The sequence below is a fragment of the Seriola aureovittata genome, chromosome 7 (genome assembly GCF_021018895.1).
Source record: "Seriola aureovittata isolate HTS-2021-v1 ecotype China chromosome 7, ASM2101889v1, whole genome shotgun sequence".
Classification (NCBI taxonomy): Eukaryota; Metazoa; Chordata; class Actinopteri; order Carangiformes; family Carangidae; genus Seriola; species Seriola aureovittata.
This window is the reverse complement of record NC_079370.1, coordinates 11,553,254-11,565,753: the sequence shown is the minus strand read 5'-3', so window position 1 is coordinate 11,565,753 and position 12,500 is coordinate 11,553,254. Positions and strand designations below refer to the sequence as shown.

The window sequence follows — 12,500 nt, the reverse complement described above, 5'->3', positions numbered from 1 at the left end:
GTACTCCCTCCATTTTTTGGGCCAAGGTCTTTCTGTTCCCGCCTTAAAGACTGTGCAAACATAGTTTTCATCCCCCTCTCTCTGCTTCCTTCACATCTCCATGTCCTCTCCTCTCCTCCGTCACTCCCTCTTTCTCTGGGTGTCTCTCTTTCCTGACAGGCAGAGAGGTGATGTCAGTCTGTAGATTGTGACAGATTACAGAGAATTAAACCTTTTGTCCCCCTCATGGCTCCTATCTAACCAATTCAATTGGCTCATTACTTTCTGGGTGAGGGAACTGAGGAGCCAATCTCACAGCGCTAAAATGGGATTGTTATCACAAATCTAACAGGGAAACTGATTTTTTTTTTCCACTCAATCTCAATCCCAAATCTACAAGGGCTATTTCTCCAAAAACTGCAGCAGTTCTGGAGAGGATTTTTTTAGAGGGGGGTGGGGGCGGTGATTTGAGTAGAAAGGAGGCGAATTTGTTCCCCTCACGTTGGTCCAAATCCACGATAAACCAGCTGATGTATTTGGTCTGTGGGGTGGTTGTTGTGTTTGCTGTTTGACTGGCAGTCTGTGAGAGAGATGAGGGAGCTGTCCGCGGTGCTGAACAAGTCTGGAGGAGCCACTCAGGCACATCCACTCATTTCTGCAGGGTTGCAACTCCAATTGATTCACATTCGCTCCTGACCACTTTGGCACATCCTCCAACTGCTGGAAGGTGTGATTGTTCATCCCTGAGTCCCACTCCTCTCTGCTCCCTGCTCTTTACCCCCCACCCCTCTGTGCCTTCACTTATGTGTCATTTCAGTGAGTTGTTTTTGATTTAACAGCGACTCTACTTCAGACTCTCTCATTCACACTGGCTCAAACTCTTCCCCGCCGCTTCTTGAGCCAACCTCTGGTCTCACCCCTGTCTTCTCTTCTTGTCCTCCAGTCCCTGTGTCAGCAACAGTAATGGCCACTTCTGGGGCTGCTGCACGATTCACAACCGCTGATTAAAGAAGACAAAAGATGGAAAATTAATGGAACTGGTGTGACACATATAAAAATCAATGCAATCTTCAGAGAACAAATAGCAACTTACCATACATATGTGACCTTTGCATGACTCGTGAGTGACTTCTCTGCAACCCCTGTCTCGCACCTTGTCAGTGTCTAACACTTCTTGTCCAATAATAGTCACTTCTTAGAATCGGGTGTTATTGTGAACAGATGTACTTTCTCTTCTTAGAAATAGATTTTTCTAGTTTTCATTCCATACCTGACGACACACACGTCACCTACACAAGAAACATACATGTGATGATAGCATGAAAAGGTCAAAATGGATTACATCAGTTACATATGTACTTAAGTGCTTTAGATCTGTCATTTCAGTTCTCTGATTTTACAGCTTTCATTTGCTCTGTTTGTCCATCTGTCCATCTGCTTCGCCGTGCTTCATCTGCGTCTTTCAGCCTTAACAAGCGTCATATCTCTGAGGATTTCTCGTACGCATACCCTTTACCACCAGCCAGCTCTGTTCTTATACATTATTCTTGTGCCGTGCTCACAAAAGAAGCTCTATTCATCCCCGCAGCTGCATAGAAACTCGACTTACTTCTATAGCGGTCACGTCTCGCGCAGTGGCTGTCCAGATAAGATGAGGCCAGGCTTAATCTTTAAGAGTTTATTCCCCGCTAGAATTAATGTTTCTATTATAACCCAGCTCTTCAAAGACTCAAAGGTTTGTCATACAAAGAAAGAACAGAAGAAGAGTAAAGTGGTTCTCATGTTTTAGTCATTCATTTGGCATTTTCTGTTGTTAAAGCTTTCTTAAGTGCCTGATAAATGGTTGGTGTTAAATTAATTGGTAACCCTATAAATGATGTATTTTATCTTTATGCAAAGATGGTACAGAAGGTCAGGGTCTATCAGGTTACGTGTTAGTGAATTATGTGCTTTTGAATATTTGACCTGTGAATCTGGTCAGCTGCAGCACTCTGAAGCTTTTATGAATGACAAGTCAAATAGGCAGGCCACAAGTATGCAAATGAGCAGCTCAGCACAACAGCGATATGCAGAGGCAAAGCTCAAACACACATCTTTTCAAACCTTGATGCAGCTGCGGTACATCAGCAGAAGAACATGTCTGATTTCACTCGTGTCAGCTTCTGTGTGAACAGGAGGATGAAGCTGCAGCTGTTAGATAATCACCCAAACTGGACAACTTAGAGGTGAAAAACATTTCCTGCTGCAACAAATATCAGTGCCTCTTGTCTCCAGTTCAGGTTGTAGACAGCGCAGTGTGTGTATCTGTTGCTGAGCAGGTTCATTCATTGCTTCATGGCCACAACTGGGTTCTTCCAGCCAGTTATTACTGTGTCACATTTCATATGTAGTGACTTTAATGAACTTTAATGACCAGCACAGTCTGTGAGATACAATGTGAAAGTCACAGCATGTACATAACAACAACAAAATCTGCAGTTGGCGAGAGATAACATGTGAAACACAGAGTAAAACACTTGGTTAGCCCTCATACTTAGACTCCAACATCTGAAAATCATCAAAGTGAAAGCGAAACCAACTTCTCACAATGGAAGCTATGAGGTGAAATGACAGGTCAGCCCCATTACAGTAATGATCCTCCTTTAGTGACACATAATGTGCTATATAACGCAACAAAATGAGGGTGATTACCGTAAACAGCAACCCGGCTCTGTGTTTCCCATATGCATTTACTCTCTATTACTTGTCAAGCTGATGATACTGAACAGAGGTCCAAATTAAGCAGAGCCTATAGTAGCTGAACAATCACACACACACACACACACACACACACACACACACACACTCACCAGACACACATGCACACACAAACACGTGCACAGAAACTCACAAATTCATACAGACAGCGTGCTCAAAGGATCTGCAGTGAAGTCTTTCCCAGTCAACCGGAACTAAGTCACAGAAAGACCATGTGTGAGTCACACAGGACCTCTACCCCCCTCCCTGATCTTTGTGTGTATGTGTATGTTTTTTTTTTTTACTATCTATCTTTCAGTTTTTCAAGTCTTTGCCTAACTTCAGTGGTTAACCGTGAAGTCATCATCTGTTGCAGTGGCTCCTCTCTGACCTTTAACAGGATTGGTTGCCAGTGGATGTGTCACTAACTCATCTTTAGCAATAACAAGGCAAGACAGGAAAATAGCCAGTAGCTGTTTGCATGAGTGCACATCACATGTCTCTCTCTCAGTGTGTCCCTGCTCCTAATGACCTCCCATCCATGACCCTTTCCGATTTTACCTACATTTTTGACTCTTCAGTTTTTGACGTGCATTTCCTCTCCTCCTCTAACACCCCTCGCTCCCTCGCTCTGCCCCCCAGATGAGTTCGTGCAGCAGCCGTGCGTTGACCATCCTGTCCACAGTGTTCGGAGCCTGCGGGCTGCTGCTGGTGGGGGTGGCCGTGTCCACAGACTACTGGCTGATCATGGTGGAGGGCATCATCCTGCAGCAGAACCAGAGCATGGAGGTGAAGATGGCGCTGCATTCAGGCCTCTGGAGAGTGTGCTTCGTGGCTGGTAGGACGATACAACGGCATGTTTGAGTCTTCAAAAATTAAAGGATGACTGTAGAAGATAGATACGTGTGCACATTCTGAGACACTAAAACACAACGCAGTCTGAACAGCGCTGCTATGTGTGTGTGCATATGTACACATCGTTACAGGAGTAAAACACCCAGAGAGAGGTAGACAGAGTGAGAGAGCAGGAAGGGGAGAAAAGAGGGCGAGCGAGCTTCTGGCCTCTGAAATCATAGCTGTCACAAAACATGATCGTTACCTGTGAGCAGGACTGCAGAGACCCACATGCTTTATTCTGGTTTTGTTTTGTTTCTTCACGCATCACTGACTTTGATCCTAAAAGCAAACCCTAATATTTTTATTTATTTATTTATTTTATGTGTGTTTCCTCACAGGATCAGAAAATGGGAGATGTGTTGCATCAGAGTACTTCACCGAACCCGACATAGAGATCACCACTGAAAACACTGCAAACATCCTAAGTGAGTAAAACATGCAACAACATACTCAGTGATATCACACATCTTCTGCTGTAGCTGTGAGTAACCGCAGAGTCCCCCTGCTGATTGATCGTGGGTACTAACATTGGATCATAATTTCAGAGGAAAGGTGATTCATCAATCAACAGAAAATTAACCTGCAACTCTTTTGATAATGGATCAATTGTCTCCAGTCATTTTTTTTTAAAGAAACCGTGCCAGCATTCCTGGTTGCAGTTTCTCCAGTGGGAGGATTTGCTGCTGTTCTCTGTTTCATATTATCGTAAACTGAATGTGTTTGGGTTTTGGACAGTTGGTTGGACAAAATAAGATATTTGAAGACGTCACCTTAAATTCTGGGAAAACCGAAAGGACATTTGACGGCACACATCACAGTTTTTCTGATGTTTCTCAGAATAAACAATTAATTAATTAATTGTGAAAATTATTGACACAATAATAAATTGTGAAACTAATCATTTGCTGCTGCGCTAATATTACTTTTTCTCCAAAAGTAATCGGATGAACTGCTTTAAGAAAGTGAGTTAGAAAATTTTGCCAGGAGATTCTTATAAACAAAATACTGTGTTGAAGTTATTTGCCTGGGTAAACAAGAGTTCAATTAAAATGGCATATAAAAATAAATTAGATTGTGTGTAAGTGATAATAATTTGAACAAGAGATTTTATCATTACTTTTTCAAACAGTAAATAATATGCAGGGTTGCAAGGTTGTACGTTATATTTCACTTTATAGCTTCAGGCACTACTGAATATCCTTTGCTACAAAACTGAAATAGAGAAAAAATAATAAAGAATAAAGGAAAAGCTGGAATTCTTTAATGTTTCTCTGTAATTCAGCTGGCACAGCTACTTTTCAATGTTTTTCTTTGTAGCCTCTTTGTAACATTTTACATCATCACTCTCTTTCCAGTGGCTACAAAGCGTTTGGAGTCTTCGCTCTGAATGAATCCTGTTGAGATTTGGTCAAACACTGAGAAATAAAGACTATTGTAAGAAAAAAAATGTAGTTTCCCATCCCCTATTTCAGAGGTGCATCACTGCATGACTGTGGATACCTTATATAAAGACTTTATGGTTATTAATGTCCTGACACATTATCATTCACCCTCCCAGCAGTTAAAGGACACGTCCCATCAGCTTTGTTTAACACTGTGACCTCTCTGTTCCCCACAGAGATGGTGCGTACAGCCACACCCTTTCCGATGGTGTCGCTGCTCTTTGTCTTCACGGCCTTCGTCATCAGTAACATCGGACACATCCGGCCTCAGCGCACCATCCTGGCCTTTGTGTCCGGCATCTTCTTTATCCTCTCAGGTGGGACCCCATTACTCATGTCCGGCTGTCACCGCTCCCTCACTCTGTGATTGATTACCACTGCCTGGTGTGTCCTGTGTCACACATGGAGACACTCCATCATGGCTCTATTTTTAGTGTATGATGCAGGTGTGTGGACTGTCATCAGGAAAGGTGATGAGATTAGTCTTCATGACTCCTGCAAGGTGAGTTTTCTGCTCCTCTGACTTTGCCTCACTCTGGAATAAAATTGACGTCACTGGTACGAACAGGCTTTCCTCAGATTTCCGTGAAATATAATGGAAAAAATGTGGAAAAAAACATGAAATTTTCCTTCAGCAGTTTTTCAGCAGGAATTTCTGCATTAGTGTAGTTAACCCTCTTGAACAGCAGGTGGCTGTAATGCTCCCATTTCTTGTGCTCAGTGTGCGGAGTAAAGACTGTCAGGAGCCAAATTGGAGCTCATGTTCTCTGAAGGCTGTTTCACTCGACACGTTTTTGAGAAGGAAGCAGAGCCGCAGAGCTCAGAGGAGCATCAAACACAGTCTGATACGACAGCTCCCACTCTCCAGAGCAGGGACTTGCTGATAAAGGGTGTTGCAGAATAATAGGTGTTATGTAATGGGGGTTATATAATGTTTATAGCCTGTGCTGGAAGTGTCGCAGTCTTTTACTTTATGAGGTATTTTGATAATAGGATGATAATAAAGGGGCAAGTGTATCAAATTGCTTCTCAGCAGTTGGATATTCTGCTGCACTAAGCCTCTCTCTTGAAACACTGCTCACCCACTCCCCTCCTCCCTCTGCCTCCCCCCTCTCTTGTTCATGCAGCCTCTCAGATTTCTCTGCTTTTTCGTCCCCCCCCCCCCAGTCACTCTCCTTCCTCTCACTTCCTACTCACTCCTTCATTCAGAGTATATTCTTTCAGTGTTCTGAGTCACTGTGGACCACTGTGGTGGTTTTTTGTGGACTATAGAGTGATATGAGCCCATTCTGCTGGCATCACTGACACAGTGGTCTGATAAATATTGTAGTTTGGGTCGGCTGTGTTCTGGTTAATATTACACAATTCAGAGCAGCAGCAGAAAGACACAGTAGGAGCCACAGCTGTTGAAGCTCAGACAGAGTTTCTCTCTTCTCTTCCTCTGGCAAACACACCACAGACATCTTGCACATGCATTTGTACTTGCAGACACTTCATTTATTTCAAAATCTTTCTCCCTTTTGTCTCACACTTTCTCTTCTTTCATTTGCTCTCAGTGTACTCGTGCAAGTGTGTTTCCCTCAGTTTTGAGCTGTTACTTATTTAGATAAAGATGTACTTCCACCACAGGATTGACAGCAGCATGGTTTCTGCATTTCCCATGCTTTTCAATTTTAAATCGACAACACAACCTCTTAAACCGACCATTCATGTAAAGGACATAACCGCTTGACAGCCCTGTGGTACATTTGAATATTGCAGCGAAAGCTAAAAATACTCATATTCGCTGCTTACAGCATGCAGCTTTCTTTGAATATTGATTCTTCAGTGTTGGCCATATGTTGTATCTCATGCATTTAACATTTCTGAGGCAGCGTATAGAGCATGTCAATGTTCCTAGAAGAAGAGGGGGGTTTAATGTTGTATGTGTTGCTTCTGGGTGAAAAGCCTATTCTGGTGGAAGCTGCATGTAGCTTCTTACTAAATAGTCTTCAAAACTGCGTCAAGCCACTTCCACATTTGTACTTCCTTTTAACCCTCTTTAATCTCTTTTTAAACATATCTTTATTGCTAAAGAAAAAAATGAGACAATTAACTTAAAGGCACAAAATATCGTTTAGTTAAGTTTAAATGGATATCCAAATTTCATTTGTTTTACCTTGGAATACCCTGCAATACAACATCTGCTTAAAACTTATTTATGGTAATGCTCAGACATTCAAAGCGCTTAGTTAAGGTAAAGATGGTGGTGTTGGGGTTAAATTCTGAAGAAGCTGAAAGTGATTTAAACATGAGACTCAGTGTGTTTACTTTTCTACATTTAACTGAAACCACAATCTTTCCTTAACCAAAGCGATTTGTCTCTTAAACTTAACCACTCGTTAACCTATGATTAAAAAGGTTAAAAATTTTGGTGAAGCGAAGGGCAGCAACACACTTATACAAAGTATTTCTTTATTTATTTCTTCTATAAAACAAGTCTTCCCTTTAACCTATTTTCATTAATAACCTATACATTGTTTTTCATTTGTGGAAGTAATCCATCGTTATCTCTATCTGTCATTATCATACATGCGTAAACGCTTTCTCTCTTCTCCTTCTCCAGTCTCTTTATTAATGTTAGCATTTTGGAGGCTAATTGCTTGGTGTGATCACTCCACATCACATCTCTCCCTCTCTGTCTCTTAAACCCTCACCACACTGGTGCAGCTGTCTGGATTGCCATATAATGACCTCCTTGCTTTCCCTTGTATCTGACTCTCTGTCATTGTTAATGTGCTGTGTGCAGGCCTCAGTCTGGTGGTGGGACTTGTGCTCTACATCTCCAGCATTAATGACGAGGTGATGAACCGGCCCAGGGAGCCCGAGCAGTTCTTCAACTACTACTACGGCTGGTCCTTCGCCTTCGCTGCCTCTTCCTTCTTACTCAAAGAGGTCAGTCTGTGCTCTGTGCATGTGCGTGTGTGAGTGTGTGTTAGAGAGAAAAATATGGGAAAGAAAAAAGACATAGTGTGTGTTTATGTGGCTGTTTTCACACACATACTACACACCGTGAATGGAGTACTGCTGCTGAGTGTGCAGCCAGGTAAGATGATTAGTATTCTGGAGATAATGTGAGGTATCAGTGGTTATGATGCAAAGCTGCAGGGTTAGTGTGTGTCTGTGTGTGTCCTCATGTGTGCATCCATGCATGATGCAGTTTCATGTGAATCCTCTGCTCATCTTCCCCTCCTTCCCTCCCTCCCCCCTCCCCCCTTCTCCTTCTGCTTCTTTCCCGTCATCAGCTGCATTGCTCTTAATGTGGTGCAGTGGACAGTTCAGCATGAACTAACGTCCTCCCCTCCTCTGCACTCCTCCCATCTTTCCTCCACACTGTTGTTTTCCTCTTTTGCCTTTAAATCTATTTTAGCTTAAACAACTCATTCCACCTTGAATCCTCTGCAGATGAAAGTACGCACACCTTTCTACTTTGTACATCCCTTTTCACTTCGCTGTTATCAGTCACTTTTAATCTAATTTCCCCAGACAACACTTGTAACAGTTACTTTGAAGTTTTATTTTGTCTCTGAATTCAGTTTATTTATGTAACTAAAAGCCTCTCTCCCTGCCGCATCTTATCTCCCCTCATCTCTCACTGCCATCTTTTTTCACTCACTCTTCTCAGGGGGCCGGGGTGATGTCAGTCTATCTGTTTATGAAGCGTTACGCCGAGGAAGAGATGTACCGCCCTCACCCTGCTCTCTACCACCCCCGCCTGTCCGAGAGCAGTGACTACAGCGGCCAGTTCCTGCACCCAGAATCCTCCTGGCCCCCGCCGAAGCGAGGCCGAAGCACCTCCGAGGCCTCCAGTGACATCTCCATCCAGCTCAACCAGGCGCCGCCAGCGCCGACCAAGAGCAACCTCCAAGCAGGCATCCAGGGAAGTCCACCCTCTGGTTCCTCCTCTGCAGGGAGCTACCAAATGCCCCCTCAGTCTGCTGGCTACCCCTCCACACACACCCTGCCCAGGTCGCACTCCTCACATCCTCAAGGCCAGGCTCTTCCCATGGCCATGCCTCCATCACCTGTTCCTCCCCCTCACTATCACACACACATGCAAATGAGCGCCTCCCCCTGTTAGGAAGAGGGAGCATCGGGGAGGGAAGGAGAGACACTGACTCCTCATAATCATGTAAAATGTACATTTAGATGTGGATGAGAGTTAATGCTGATGGAGGAGGGAAAGAAAATGTAGCTTTGGAGCAGTATGAAGCAAGAACAAAAGAAGTTTTGGAGATTATAAAAGAATATTTTACATCAGTGCTGTGATTTTACAGAAACGGTGATGGACAGAGAGAAACAGAAAAAGACAAATATGGGGGAAGAAATCAAAGAGTTCAGTTTGTCATGAAGGAAAGAGGGACAAAAGTGTTTCCTAAAAAGACTTTAGAGGTTAGGCTGAGTGACAGAGGAAATACAGGGGAGAGAGAGCGAGGCAGGGAGAGAGAGAGAGAGAGAGAGCAGGAGCTGCGGTATAATACGAAGACACTGCAGTGCTGCGGGAAATTTGTATGCACTTGGAAATGTACAATGCAAAACACTGATCACAAAGACTGAGGATACACATAGTTTTATACATACATAATTCATGAAGTACATGGACGATGTACCTTTTTACTAAAAGGTAAATGTGGTTAAATATTCTTGTCTTCTCTGAATTTCTTACATCATCAATCCAGATTCATGGCTCACAATGTCAAAGTAGGATTATAATATTATGAATTAAAATGTATTAGTTAATAATAAGAGTAATTCTGAAATGAGAGTGCTTTGTGTGAATGTTGTTTAACATTCGTGAAACAAAATGCAGACAGAAGTGGATGATGTTCTGAAATATCATGAGGAGAAATCAACTTTATGTTTTACATATTTCTTTAAGAAACAAATTTCTAACTTCTTGTACATAAAATTGCACATGAGGACTTCGATATAGCTGTTGTAGTTTATGAATGAAACTTTGGCACAAGTCACATCAAGACGATATCTGACTCATTCTGCTTTGGATGAAGACGCTGCAACGGGCACACTACAACCAACAACACACCCCCTGGGTGCAGTGCATGCTGGTTTGAAGGAGGAACCACACGACACTGATACAGAGGTCTGATGCCCTCTACTGGCCACTGTTTTGCACCGACCCTGGACCAGCCCTGGGTCTAGTTCACTACTTTTTCACGCACCCTTCCCTCCTCACTGACCTGCACTGTGTGTCAATAGATGGTGCAGCACAGAGGGGTTGGACTGAAGCTGTGGTCTGTCCAGAGGTGGAGTTGCAGTGAATGTCAGGAGTGACAATATGTTTTGAGCTGTACATGGATCTTTAAACGCTTTACAGAGTTATTAGAAGTATTTTTTAAAGCTCAAATGCTGTTTATATATCTGGAAATCTCACATGATGAAAGTATTAATTACATTTGCACTTAAGGCTCAACGAATACCACTGTTTGTGAAATGCAGGTCCTCTAGTTTTGACACTATATATCATTATCAGAGGCCACGACTTTATTCCAACATATTTGGCGGCCACTTGTGAGAGTGCATCATGCCATATACTTTTTATAGGGTATGAAAAAAATATGTTTTGAAAATGTGATCCGAAGCGTCTTGTGTTTAGGGCTGCAAGTGTTGATTGTTTCCATCAAGGGCTAATTATTTTCACGATTTATTGCTCTCTTTTTGTCATTTATAAGCAGGATATAAACATTTCATGAATACTTTATAACACACCATAATGTAGTCATAAGCAGAAGTGTTTATTTCTATATTTGTCAACAACTATAACTCTTCCTGTCGGCATCCAACATTTATTAAATGTTGTTATGCTGCTTTTAAATAAGGGGGAAACTTCTAAAAACCCAAAAGTCTTCAGTTTAACATCATATATGATAAATAAAAGCGTTTACATCTGAGAAACTGGAATCAGGGGCTGTTTGGCATTTTGCTCAAAAACTGAGAGTGAAATTTATTTTCCATTCGTGTTCTCATTTATCGTTGCAGCTCTGAATGTGTGACTTGAAGACGTTTCTCCATGTACGAACTTTCTGTGTCGTAGCATTTCCTTCAGGCATCGCAGTGTAGCAGGTTGTATCATAGGGAACTGCAGGAGGTTCTGAGCCAATGTTATAAATGTATTTTAGCCAGAGACAGCTATATTGTGGTGTTGTTTAGAAAGTAATGTATAATTTCAGATGCTCTTGTAATAGTAGTGCCCCGGTTAAGCTGCTCAAATACTGTGCAGTGTGTCAAAGGTGCGGAATAATAATTATCAAGAAAAGAAGGACCTGCATGTCAAAAACAGTGGTATTTTAATTTAGAATATTTATATTTTGTTTGCTTGTTTTTAAAGGCACAACATGCATAGGGATATGTTGATAAGATGTATCTCTGTAATGAGAATCAAACCACCGTGTCATTGTGTAATGGCTGGTTTTCATTATCACTGTGATGCTGGAGAGAGGGAAACACAGTGATGTTCTACAGATGACGTGTGGTGTGGAAATTGTAAAGACTTACATGGGAACATGTGAAGTAAGATCACTGAGATATCATCTTTTTTTTTTCTTTTTGGCGGGGCTTTGTTAATCATGCATGCGGTGTTTCAACACCGCCCTGCTTTTTGTTTATGCAGCTGCACAAATTCATATTGAGGTGAAGCCCAGTGTGACCGCAGCCTTCTGCTGTGGGTTCAGCTGTTACAGTTAGGGGGTTAAGTGCCTTGCTCAAGGGCACCTCAGCAGTAGCTGTTGAAGAAGATCAAAGTATTTCCCTGTCCAGATTTTCCCTGCCATTAGGCATTCTGCTTAAAAGTCCACCTCTAACCTTTAGACTACTGCCGACCCCGTCGTGACCTTTGTGACTGTGGACAGCTGTGAAGCATTTCTGTTCTGTTCTTTTATCCTTTTACATATAACTTTGCTTTTTAATAATGGAACCATTCGATAATCATTTGGTGCCTCTTAAACTGCAGCTGTTCTTTTCTTTTTCATCTCTGTACCTCTTTGTTTTTCCCTCTCTACCCGCAGCCTTTTTCTTTGCCGCTACATGATTATATAAAAGGGTGTAGCTGTGCTTGCTTCTGCAGAAAGCCTAGTCTTCTTGCACATGTCCATCTTTGTTAAGAAAAAAAAGGGATAAAACAAATGCTTTTCAATGCTTCAATGGAACCAATGCTGTATAATCTGGAGTTACATAATTCAATAGAAATTGTAATAAGATCACTGTTCTTGAAAGTGTTGACATCTGTCACTCACTTTCCTCTGATATACATGAATTAAACTTTTAACATGGATTAATTTCATGGATATGTTTCAAATATGCTCAATACATTTTTTATTTAAATTTTCCATAAAAATGTTTGTATAACAAGGTAAGAACTGAAAAATAAGCCAATAATACGAGCCCAACGTG

General features: G+C 42.1%; 1 protein-coding gene and 1 long non-coding RNA gene across 2 annotated transcripts in view; one reads left to right on the top strand and one right to left on the bottom strand.

Annotated features, from left to right (window-relative positions):
• The window catches only part of LOC130171999 (uncharacterized), a 4,169-nt gene extending 790 nt beyond the window's left edge, over positions 1-3,379 (bottom strand). Inside the window, exons 1-3 of the long non-coding RNA XR_008828217.1 lie at positions 3,281-3,379; positions 1,073-1,268; positions 1-979 (exon numbers count right to left, since the gene is read on the bottom strand). The exon at positions 1-979 is cut by the window's left edge and continues 790 nt beyond it. This is a non-coding gene — a long non-coding RNA (uncharacterized LOC130171999). The remainder of the gene's footprint in view (positions 980-1,072; positions 1,269-3,280) is intronic.
• Positions 1-12,381, top strand: part of cacng7b (calcium channel, voltage-dependent, gamma subunit 7b) — a 13,482-nt gene extending 1,101 nt beyond the window's left edge. The window contains exons 2-6 of the mRNA XM_056380319.1: positions 3,358-3,553; positions 3,951-4,037; positions 5,231-5,371; positions 7,843-7,988; positions 8,719-12,381. Of these exons, the coding sequence (XP_056236294.1) occupies positions 3,358-3,553; positions 3,951-4,037; positions 5,231-5,371; positions 7,843-7,988; positions 8,719-9,174 (1,026 nt within the window). The 3' untranslated portion in view covers positions 9,175-12,381. The remainder of the gene's footprint in view (positions 1-3,357; positions 3,554-3,950; positions 4,038-5,230; positions 5,372-7,842; positions 7,989-8,718) is intronic.
• Positions 12,382-12,500: the final 119 nt, after the last annotated feature.